The sequence below is a fragment of the Sinocyclocheilus grahami genome, unplaced genomic scaffold (assembly GCF_001515645.1).
Source record: "Sinocyclocheilus grahami isolate Dianchi unplaced genomic scaffold, SAMN03320097.WGS_v1.1 scaffold462.1, whole genome shotgun sequence".
Lineage (NCBI taxonomy): Eukaryota > Metazoa > Chordata > Actinopteri > Cypriniformes > Cyprinidae > Sinocyclocheilus > Sinocyclocheilus grahami.
Window position 1 is genome coordinate 397,455 of NW_015505641.1, and position 12,288 is coordinate 409,742.

Consider the following 12,288-nt stretch of genomic DNA (forward strand, 5'->3'; position numbering starts at 1 on the left):
CCACTGCAGAGACTCTCCACCTACATGCATTTCAAGCGCTGAGCTGAAGTGAGAAGAATAACTCGTGTAATCATGTAATACGCGAATGCTCCTACAGAGGGCGCGCTGCGGCTCACTAAACCCACTTGCCCATTAAAATGCATTGACGTGTTTTGTCTATATCTGTCAAAGTGTAAACGTTATCATTGATATACTCTAACTTTGAATGGTTTGCACTTCATATGCAAAGGAAAGAAGGTCGCAGCATGTTTTGCGGCATTGGATTTTCCAAGTCAGCGGTGATTGGTTCATCCTCAACAGCGCTGAGAAAAGTAACAAGCCGGCACGTGTTAGTCCTCGCGTTTAAACTGAACTATAACACCGAGAAAAGGTTACATATTTCAATTCAGTGGGTACAGTTTTGAAGCCATTATAAAAACCTCTTGTGCTGTACTCAAAAGGGATTTTTTAGACACAAAAATACTTGCGCTGATAGAAAATCTGATTGTTGCACGTGTGATGAATAGCTGTTGCAAGTTAAATGGGTTTTAAGGAGCAAATAAAGTTGTACCTGCCTGAGGAACTTCGCGTATTTGACCACTTGGGGATTACTTCCTAGCCGTTTTTCTTCCCCACCCCTTTAAATCACAATTGTGTGCAAATCACCTTTCTAGCAGTTTTTCCATTTCTATGATTGTAAGCCTGTTTGGTTTGTAGGAAACAACGAGACGCATTGTGAGATACACTTACGTGGATGTGGAGTACAAAGCTGTTTTTCCTATCATCTATCTATCATCATCCTATCTATCTATCTGTCTATCTGTCTGTCTGTATCTATCTATCTATCTGTCTGTCTATATCTCCCCCGCCCAAATGTTCACACAAAGAAAGAAGGCGTAACTTTTATTCTCGCTGTAGTATTGTTGACGCTGCAGCCATGTCCTGAAGACGCTGTGTGTTTCGTTGTGAAAGAGAAACTACCTTTTTTGTTCTTCCAAAAGAGATGCCTAGAGCTGATCTGTGCTGGTTTCTGAGGGAAAGCGCTCTGATTGTTTTTGTTGTAGAATACGATAGGGGATATATTCACACGTTATAAAACTGAAAAAGGATGGTGTATAAAATTGATTTTAAGATAAAAAATTAGACGACAAAGAATTAACTTGACGGAGCTCAAACTCAAACCACACTGCAGCAACAAACAGGAAGTATATATGACCCCTTTAAATATAGAGTAGAGTGGGGTTAAACGCCCCCTTGGGGTGAAATGCAGCACTACTGTTTTTCCCAAAATATCCACTAGATCAAGTCAAGATACATTTGTGTTGTTACTGTGGCCTGCGTTGACAAGAGTGATGGAGAAGTATGACCATGAAGCTTACACCGGTGATGTACCGGAGACAAAAAGGATTACACAGTAATTTTCAGCAGTAAGAAAGGACGTTTTTTTTAAGCTTGTTGTTTTGTAGAACATCACAGATATGTAGCCCATGACATGAGAATAGTAAGGCCTGTAGATAGGGGGTGTATGTGTTATTTAAGAAAAATATAATTATATTTTTAGAATGACATTTTTTTTTTTCCAAACCTAGTCTGTTGGGTAAAACCTTGGCTTCATTACGGTAGTTACTCTGTCCTGAACATCAAATCCTTTGTTTTTCCATCAAATGTACTGTATTTTAACTAGTTCGTTGAATAAAAACATTTGAACTTTATATTTAAAAATTGCCTCAGGTTAGCATCAGGTAGCTAGTTAGCTAGCAATATTTTTCAAATAGGCTATAATAATTTTGTAATTCATATAGATGATGTGTTTAATTTTAAGTTAAAACTCCCTGTACTCTAATTTTGCTGTAAATGTATAAAGCAAATTGCTTCGTCAGACTGGCGGCATTTTACCCCACCTGTGAGGCAAAACGTACCAATTGAATTCTTGTTAAAAATCTAATAACATATTATTAATATTCTGTGAAACACACACACACATATATATATAAATGACTGTCTTGTTCCAATATATTTTAGGAAGACAGCTAGGTCATCATATTTGGGTGTCCTTGGCATCAGTTCCTGTTCTAGAGGTACTGATCATTACGACACTTGTTAGAAACCTCTGTAGTGCCAAACTTCAGCGCAAAATCACTCCTCAGGTCGACCGAACGACCCCTGGCTTACTGAGGAGAACCAGTTCAGTGACTCCACAGGAAGTGCCACAACACCAGTGTTGCCAGGTCCGCGGTTTTCCCACGGAATTGGGCTACTTTAAAGGGGTCCTATTATGCTCTTTTACAAAGTCTTGATTTTGTTTTGGGGGTGTACTAGAACATGCTCTCATGCTTGGTGCAAACAAAGGCGTTTGGGCACGGAGGTGAAAAAAAAACAGCGTTTCAGGCGGTCGCACACCGGACGAGATGCGCAGCGTCGCGCCACGCCTTTAAAATTCAAATACATTATTTTCTATGAGTGTAGGCACACCGGCGGCGCCCAGCTACGTCATGTTGTACTTGTAAGAATTGTTCTAGACATGCCGACAATTTGACGCTACAGCACAGCAGCTCTTTTTCTTGGTTTTCTCTGATGCACTAACTCTGCAGCAGCTCTTCTTCGTCGTCGTCGTCGTCTCGTCTGATGCGCGCACTCAACCAAGCGCTCTAACCACAACCTCGCCCCTCCCCAACCATTAGAATTTCTGTAGGCGGGAATTATTTGTAATGATATTCTAATGAGCCGCTTTGTGACATCACAAAGCCCGGAAACCGAACGCTGTAGTCCAAACGAGCCGTTCGTTGTAGTTCTTGAAAAGGGATTTTTTTTTAAAACTAAATATCTCCCTTTGGAGTGGACTTTGAGATTTGTAACTTTCTAGATCTTTTTAATGCCCAAAACATACACACTACACACCGACTAAAATTAAAAAAGCATAATAGGACAGTGTTAATAACACTGTTGCCGCAGGATGTTTTTCATGTCCGCAGGTTGAAGCGACCCCAATAACTTGATATTTAACCCTGGAATGCGACTTTTACCTGGGAAACCCCACCAAAAAATGTGCATGTTACCTTTACCGGGATCGCCCCTGAAAAGCAATTGGGCTAGCTTTAAATAGCAATTGGGCGGGTTTTTGCTGTGAAAACCTGGCAACCCTCACTGACTGCCACGAGGTGAGAGAGGCGCGGGCCGCAGCACGGCTCTTTGGGCAAGTCATCCGCCGGAGTGACACGTAGCCTAGCTTTACAACACAACTACACTCCACTGACATAAAACGAGGTGCACAGTATCACGCGTTTCCCAGCGAACACAGCTTGGGAGCCTCTTGCTATATGACTTTAAAATAAACCACGTCAATGCAAGCCATTTGACCGCATTTTTACATTCACAATCTTTTTTTAACGCAAGCTCACAAGCATAAGGTGGCGCCTCCTCACATCCGCATTTGAAGTTCTGAACACCAGTCATGTATCCCTCCGCCTGCGGTAGAAGTGCTGAGGCTGGGACCGCCGCCATTTTGAATGTCTGGTCCGTTCCTCCTTCCGTCGGTTGAGAAGATTGCACCTGTTTTCTGGTATCGTAACGGCTGGTGAGTGGGAGCTTATTTTAACCGACTGAACGACCGTCGAGCTCGGAGCTGTCAAGCCGCTCGGTTGCATTTTCGCCGACTCTTGGGCTGTATTGGAAGTGCAGCGCGCAGGCTAATGCTAGCGGCAGCTCGCACCGGGGCGCTAACGGTCGCCGCTCGCTAAACTATCGCTCGGGCTGCACGTCCACGGGCGGCGTGAAATTGCAGTTAGACTGTAGTTTGTGAACGTTTCGGTGGGTTTAAAGCAGAGGTGTGCGTTTAATCCTCCGCCAGATCGACGCTCGATTTGAGGCCTGACTCGCGTTAGACTCGGACGCAACGGACACGCTCAGCGCTTCATCTACCGAGCAATAACAGAGGTATTTACTGCTGTTTAAAGGGCTTAGAAAGGGTATTAACTGCGAACTTTACCAGAGCGTGATGTTCTGTCATCTCACTCTTTATCAGTTAGCTTAGCACGAAGCGCTTGACGTTGTAGCGCAAGCGGGTCCAGAAACATGAAAACCTTCAACAGTCTCTTTTAATTGTACCGAATAAGCCGTCAGGGTGTTTTTTTAGGTTAGTGTAGTGAGAAAGGTGAAGAATGCGAGGTGTGTGATGCCACTTGGTGTGTGTTTTAGGCTTGTTTAGTCACCAGGTGGTTTCGAGGGAGATGTTCAGTCGTTCATGTTGTTGTGCTTCGTAGTACTCTCTATATCAGGGGTGCCCAACCCTGGTCCTCGAGGCTTAAATGAGGCCAATCGAGGCATAGGTTTAAGTAACGTCTTTCAATGCTATGTAATTTTAATGCAGAGAGTAGCCATGGCAGCTCCAGTAGATCTTCAGATGAACCGATGAGCTCATTTCTTTATCATACATCAGCCCTAAATTATTTCTTTATAGCTAGACTTCCTTAGTGTCTTGTCCATGCACTGATGCTCTTAAACTTTCCACTATATTATGAGATTCTCAGTTATAAAGTTGACAGTATAAAGGTATTTTTTTCCCCCCTTTTTTTATATTTTATTTTTATTTTTTTACTGTGAATAATGGGCAGTGTGATGCAAGCCGTTTTAACAGTTCTTTACACCTAAATAGTATCTTTTTCAAATGTAGTCCCACTCTTAATTTTTTATTTATTTCTGCTTTAGAGCACCACTACTCACTGGGGCAGTCCACCAAGATCGATATATTACCAGTATTGATGCTACTAGTTCTACTAGTTGTTGTTTTTATTACTACAAAATCCAATAGTGACTAGTGTATTTTTCTTTCTGCTTGTGGTTTATTACTTAATTACTAGTAAGTAGTGATGCACTGAAATTTTGGCAAATGAAGATATTCAGCCAAAATGGAGAAAACGTTAATTTTCGTTTTCTGCTGAAATGGTTTTGGAGGTCAGAAATCATTTAGCAAGCAACAAGCAATTGGTAGTATTCAAATACAGAAATGTAGTAGTTTGGGAAAATAACACTGTATAGTGTTCACTGTATAAATTAATTATAGATTTTTATCACAGCTATTTTGTTGTTTGATCATTAATGACAGCAGCAGTATTTATAGGCCGCTGTCCCTTTAAGACCTGATACACGGATCCGATATAATGATACACATCTCATCCGATTTCTTTCTTAGCTGTTTTCACAAGTTTAAACATGATTAAAGAGACGAGAACAGCCAGTAAAAATAAGAACAAAAACACAAATTACAAGCATAGATAAATACAACAGAATATGTTACAAATAAAATAAGGTTGGTAGTATTCAAATACAGAAATGTAGTAATTTGGGAAAATAACACCGTATAGTGTTCACTGTATAAATTAAATATAGATTTTTATCCCAGCCGTTTTGTTGTTTGATCATTAATGACAGCAGCAGTATTTATAGGCTGCTGTCCCTTTAAGACCTGATACACGGATCCGATCTCATCCGATTTCTTTCTCAGCTGTTTTCATTAACTTGAGACATAACTGACTGTGTTTACCTGAATGATTGTCGAAATGGGTATTTTGTCATAATTTTATGTGCATGTGTCTGTTCAGAGGATTCAGAAGAGGATTCAGCTCGGTGTTCGCTCGCTGTCTCGCTTCATGTGTGCGCGGCTGTGCGCGCGAGTAACGAATCGAGTTCCCTTTCGCCTTTTCTCTCTGGAATTGTTTAAAATTCGCTTGCTTGTGTAAATATGAACAAATGATAAACTTATACTCTATTATGGTTAAATTTTGCAATTAATCCACGGATCACATGCGTGCCGAACCATGGGGCTTGCTCCGTACGGATGACGGATCAACTACGATCCGTTTAACCACTAATGGCCAGGATTCACAGTGTTTGGATGCCAGCTCGTTGGATGTGGAAAACCCATCTTGTGTTTCTCTGTTTTGAACGCAGACTCCATTTTAAAACCAGGGTGAGTAGCTCAGTGGCAGGAGAATAAGGCTGGTAGTATTTAAATACAGAAACGTAATATTTAGGGAAATAACACTGCATAGTGTTCACTGTATAAATTAAATATCGATTTTTATCACAGCTGTTTTGTTGTTTGATGATCATTAATGACAGCAGCAAAAAAAATCAAAATATTATGTGTATGTGTCTGTTCAGAGGATTCAGTTCGGTGTTCATGCGCGCTTCATGTGTGTGCGGCTGTGCGCGTGAGTAACGAATCGAGTTCCCTTTCGCCTTTTCTCTCTGGAATTGTTTAAAATTCGCTTGCTTGTGTAAATATGAACAAATGATAAACTTATACTCTATTATGGTTAAATTTTGCAATTAATCCACGGATCACATGCGTGCCGAACCGTGGGGCTTGCTCCGTACAGATCACGGATCAACTATGATCCGTTTAACCACTAATGGCCAGGATTCACAGTGTTTGGATGCCAGCTCGTTGAATGTGGAAAACCCATCTTGTGTTTCTCTGTTTTGAACGCAGACTCCCATTACATTTTAAAACCAGGGTGAGTAGCTCAGTGGCAGGAGCCGTACCGGGAACCCCCCCCCCCCCCAACCAGGAGTTATAAGAACTGTCTTGTTTGCAGCTTAAGTTAAGCCAGGGCTGCTAATTGCCCTTAGCCTTAGCCCTCGATTCGTTGTTTGCTAATGCTAACATAGTGCCAAGTAAGCTGAAGAGGCACTTAGAAATCAAGCATCCCTTCCTCAAAGAAAGAAGACTTGGCTTTCATCGAACTGGCAGAAGACCAAGAACTGTGTGAAGTGTGTGAAGGCATCTGACACAATACAAGAGGCTAGTTACTTATTGCTGGAGCTTACTGAAGTGGAAAAAATGTGACAGCCGAGACACTGGTTTGAGTGTGTCTAAAAGAAACAAACAAACAATTTTACTTCTGACTGTAATATTTCATTTTTAAAAAAGTGGTCCAATTCAAATCTCAAATTACATTGACATCTCTCAAGCCCTAATTTCTAATGACTTGAGAGATGTTCTTTTATAGTTAATATGTATGCAGCTTTTATGACCCCATATTAATTGAGAGACAAAATTAAATATTTGTACTGCATTTTTCATACATAAGGGCCATTCCGAATTAAATAGTGAAGGCAAAGGTGTTTAAAATAGGGAAAGAGTGTACGTATCGCAAGACCTAAAGATTCATATCAGGTTTAAGCAACATTATTGATGTTAATTAAAAGTCCTTTGATTATGCCCATTTATTATAGTTTTTTTTCAAAATATAGAGGCTGCACAATATCTTTTATACAATATTTTAAACTAGTTTTGCAGACATTATAGCAGTAAAGAGTCATATTAACGATAGCAAGAATATCAGTTTCTGACCTTTCTTTGAATTTCTGTTTTGAAAACCATAAGAATGGAAGTGTTTTTAGCAAAACTGTGAACTTGAGATAAAGGCCACTACATGTTTTATTCCTTGGAATAACACTTTGCTTTTATCACATCATGCTTAATTGGACAATGACACTGCATATTTGTCATTGAATGCTCTTCTTTGCACTATCCATCCATTTGCAACCGGAACTTTTGTTGTTCTGCAGGGACATGCTGAGAATGTCTTTGTTTAGCAAGTAATTATGGTAGTTCATTTCAGGTTTGAGCAGCTTAATTAGGTGCTGCATGCTAACATATTTAAAGTGTGGGGCTCCTGTGTGATGGAGAGCCAAAAGCAGCTCTCATCTCTACATGGATGAAGGGAGGAATATTATCTTTGTGTTGCGTCTTGGCTCTGTATGCATGCATGTATGCGTGTGAGATGGATCTCCAGGTGTGATTTAATGTGCGTTCTCAGAGCAGTAAACCACTTGTAGTGCTCAGTCTTTCCAGTGCCAGTGATTACTGAATGCCATGTCCGTTCAACCTCAGTCTGCAGGATGAGTCATTTCCTGTTCAGTCTGTTTATGTACTCCATGTTCATATATTTAACTGCCACAAAGCTGGCCCCGCACATCCTACAACACCTTCCTACAATAATCCAGAGAGGTTTTTTGATGGATGAGCCTTCTCTTTCTATTAGCAGCCCCGTTTCACACCTTCCATGCTAATATCCCTCTAATTCTCACTGTTTATGAGCTGAAGATCGGTTTTCTTCTGTGTGGCAGCCTGGGAGGTGTTAGCTTGACCTCTACTTTGTGCTTTCTTTACCCTTGTATACGTTTTCTGCATTGTCATTAGCCTTCATTTGGGATGCTAATATATGTTTATTGGGTTTCTCTTTTGATTAGATGTCAGATGTAATTTTTGGAAAGCAAAAGATAACCAAATTAGCTTCAATATCTCAAAACTTTATTGCATAACCTCCCTCCTACTGTGAAGTCAAAGTTTCTTTCATGTGCCCTTTTCCGTTTTCTCCAGATGTTTGTGTTAGAGCTGGATTCATGTTGAATGTTGTGGAAATAGGCTCACGCAGCTGGGCATAAATAGGCAGTCATGTAATCTTACCACTTTGTATGTGCTCACTTTTAATTTTTAATCAGCCTCCAGTGGATTGAAACCTGATTCTGTTGAAGGAATGGAATTTCACAGGTGATTCCACCAGCTTGTCACATTGGCTGATGGAGCTGATTATGGCTATACTCTGATACGCCTTTTCCAGACTGACTGTCCCCATAGAAAAGATTGCCACATGTGCTAGTGAATTATGAGATGCTCGGCGTCCTTCGGGATTCTTAGACTGATCAAGAGAGTGCTCTGGGTTGTTGTGCTCAATTCATCTTGCAGAGCAAGAACGATTTCCCTATTTACATCATTAACATGGCAATGCTTCATTTAGATTTAACAACCGGTTGCTGTTGTGGACTATCTGTTAAAGCTAATTTATTAGTTAATATAACGAGAAATGCATGCATTTATATAAACGGAAATATCATTCATTAAGCCTGATATCTAAAAATGTCAACTTGACAGTGTTTAAAAACAAAGCACTTGTGGCAAGATGGTCCAAAAAAGTCTGGGATGCAACACAACAAAAGCTGGTCTGAAAGATTATGGATGTAGAGGATTTAAAGGGTCATGAAACTAGTGGTCGACTGATATGTGTTTTTTGACAGCCGATGCTGATATCTTGGAAAGCAGGGTGGCCGATATCATTTTATTTTAATTCATATTTAAGAAATTTTAAATCATTTGAAAATGGATTAAAATATAAACGTGTAAAATAAACATACTCACTCTAGAAGACAAAGTATTTTTCACAAATATTTAATAAAAATATAATTAAAAAGGAATTAAACAATGTAACCAACAGGGCACTCAGTATTCTGGGAAGTTTGTGTGCATTGGGAATCATATTTTTTCAAATAAAGCCAAGGTAACACTCATTTTACATACAGCACACAGTGAAAATGACATGAATATGACAGTGGGCAAATGCATAAAGCGCAGCATAATTTGAAATCAGTCACGAGTTTAAAGTTTGTCGATCACGCGTCTCCAGTGAAGCTGAACTCTCCTCCTGTCCGTATTCAATTCGCACGGACCATAAGACCGACCGTCACAGAACACGCGATCATGCAGGTCACATGCACACTTCACAAGATCTCTGCAAGGTTTGTGAAATTAAATGTTCATTAGTCATTCAAAGATTTGTTTAAATTATATAAATGCGTATTTGCGGAATGCTGACGGCAAACGAGAAAGTATTATAATGTTTGGCTTTAATAATATTAAAGCAATCATAATACTTTTGTTATATACATTTTATCTGATTATTAGTTCTTCTATACGTATTAGACAGAACTGAATGACAACAGCGAACAAGAGGGGGGGTGGGAGCATTGTGTGCTCAGGCGTTGCCGCAGCCGTTCTCGGCGCCATCAAAATAAAAGTCCTGCCTCGAACACATCGGCCAAACAGAAAAACTTATCGGCCAATGCCGATATTTGAAAAATGGCCAAGGCCGATATATCGGTCGACCACTACATGAAACCCCAGACTACTTTTTCTGAGATTTTAGCAGAGGTGTTTGTGTTGCACATCATAGAAGACAATGTTAGCATCCAATAATTTTAACTATTGGAGAAAACTGGTCAATTTTAAGCTTTTTTTTTGTGCTATTTTCATCTTCCGGGTTTAAAATCCACATCGTGTTGACATCACAAAGGGCTATAGTACATCGATGACGTGTCTTTTAAATTATTAATGAGACTGTGTGTTCTTATCCTATGAGAAGATGCTTCGCTTAATTATTCACAACAGCATGTGCTGATTTGCTATGACAGATGCTTCAGAGTATGAGATCGCGTACATTATCTGAGAGAAACATTCATGAATCAAAAGAGAGTTCATTGTAGAGTTCGGCACAAACGCGATTCATTCACTTAGTGAGTATAACCATTTTTACATTGCTCCATGATACAACCCGTCAAAAGGCTTATATGATCGCCGCAGAATAAGCCTTAAGTTATCAGAGGTGCAACAGCACGTTCATGTATTTTTTCGATATGGAGGGCAAATGGTTGTGAGTTTGTTTATTTGTGTTTTTAACTCGATGGTTTCATGGTCATTTGATCTCATGTTGCTCTGGCAAATGCAAGCATTGTATAAATCATAATTTGTCTTAGTGGCACATATATTGGTGCTGCTGTGACACTCCACTTGCTGACCTGTGCTTTCATTGCAGAGGATGCCAGCTCCGATCAGACTGCGGGAGCTGATCCGGACAATCCGGACGGCTCGAACCCAGGCCGAGGAGCGAGAGATGATCCAGAAAGAGTGTGCTGCCATTAGGTCATCCTTTAGAGAAGAGGACAACACATACCGCTGTAGAAATGTGGCTAAGCTCCTTTATATGCACATGTTGGGCTACCCGGCACACTTTGGCCAGGTGAGAAAACGGTATTTCAGAAATTACAGGAATCTTTAAAAGGGTTGCAAGAAGTGCCCACTTTCACAAGTGGCAAAATTTCATTTTCAGCTGGAGTGCCTGAAGCTGATTGCATCACAGAAATTCACGGACAAACGGATAGGATACCTGGGAGCCATGCTGCTCCTGGACGAGAGGCAGGACGTCCATCTATTAATGACGAACTGCATCAAGAAGTGAGTGAGCCGAGGATGTCATCTTGTCTCAACACTCTCATGAATCAACATCTGGCTGTGTGATTGGTGGGAGTTTAATGTGACACTTGTAGGTGGAGAGTGTAAAGTGCAGGATGATTGGGAGCTGCTTCCTCAGTGTGATGGCATTTTAAATTGCATTTCTTTCTTTGTTCCATTTAGTGTCTCTCAAGCATCTTATTGCACATCTTCATTTCTTAAAATAAAAAAAAGCCAAACCAGTCTGATGTTATTGTCATTATCTCAACAGATTTTCTTGGGCACGCAGATTTTACATTGAACGTCAAGTGGCGACCCAACTTGATACCAAAACTATGACTGAAAATGAAAATGTTCAATTTTGGTGTCTATTGCTTAAATTCGATCGTTTCATGCGCTCAGCAACCAATAACTTATAAAACACATTGTGGTCAGAACGAACCATGTTTTATGCGTTTTGGCAGATGCATTTATTTAATGTGACTTGCATTGCATTCAGTGTATACGTTTTTATCAGCTTGTGCGTTCCCTTGGAATTAAACTCATGACCTTGGTGTTGCTACCACCATGTAACATTCCTGTAGTTCAAACAGTTGAGCATGTAATTTCCTACTTTTGTTGAAAATGAATGACTTTGTTCGTCCACGGTGAAAGCCGATCCAACAATACTACAGCGGTTACTGAAACCACGCCTTCTTTCTTTGCGTGAACATTTGGACCGCATTATGCAAATATTTCCACATGGTGAGGTAGATATGTGGTAGGGGTCGACCGATATGTGTTTTTCAAGGCCGATGCCGATTATTACAGATCAAGTAGACCGATAACCGATATATATGTCTGGTGTAAAAATTAAAATTAATATCAAAATTAAGAATAACAAGGGCTCTGACAAAAACTGCCTTCCCTGGTGTTGGTTGAATGTAGTACTCCCACAGTAAACTCTTTATTTTAAAGAGTTAAACTCTTTATTTTTTGGCAAACAAAGGGTTTACCATTAAAATTTAAACATGGAAGAAATAGTGTATTGTGTGATTATTCTTTTAAACAAAAGTTGTAATTGTTGTAGTAGTCGGGTTAAAGCAAAAAAAAATCTTTTGACTGAAAATTTTTCCTCGTCCAAACCCCATTCCTCAGCCATACCTGTCACACACCCAGTTTAAGAGCAGTGTTTTTCTTCTTGTAGTCAAGAGTGCTTGTCCTCCTAATTTAAATAAATTAAGGAGCACCTTCTGATTAAT

General features: G+C 40.0%; 1 protein-coding gene across 1 annotated transcript in view; it reads left to right on the forward strand.

Moving 5' to 3' along the window:
• Positions 1 to 3,165: 3,165 nt before the first annotated feature.
• LOC107552959 (AP-1 complex subunit gamma-1-like) overlaps positions 3,166 to 12,288 on the forward strand; it is a 26,531-nt gene continuing 17,408 nt past the window's right edge. Inside the window, exons 1-3 of the mRNA XM_016235021.1 lie at positions 3,166 to 3,553; positions 10,632 to 10,835; positions 10,926 to 11,051. Coding sequence (XP_016090507.1) covers positions 10,635 to 10,835; positions 10,926 to 11,051 — 327 coding nt within the window. The 5' untranslated portion in view covers positions 3,166 to 3,553; positions 10,632 to 10,634. The remainder of the gene's footprint in view (positions 3,554 to 10,631; positions 10,836 to 10,925; positions 11,052 to 12,288) is intronic.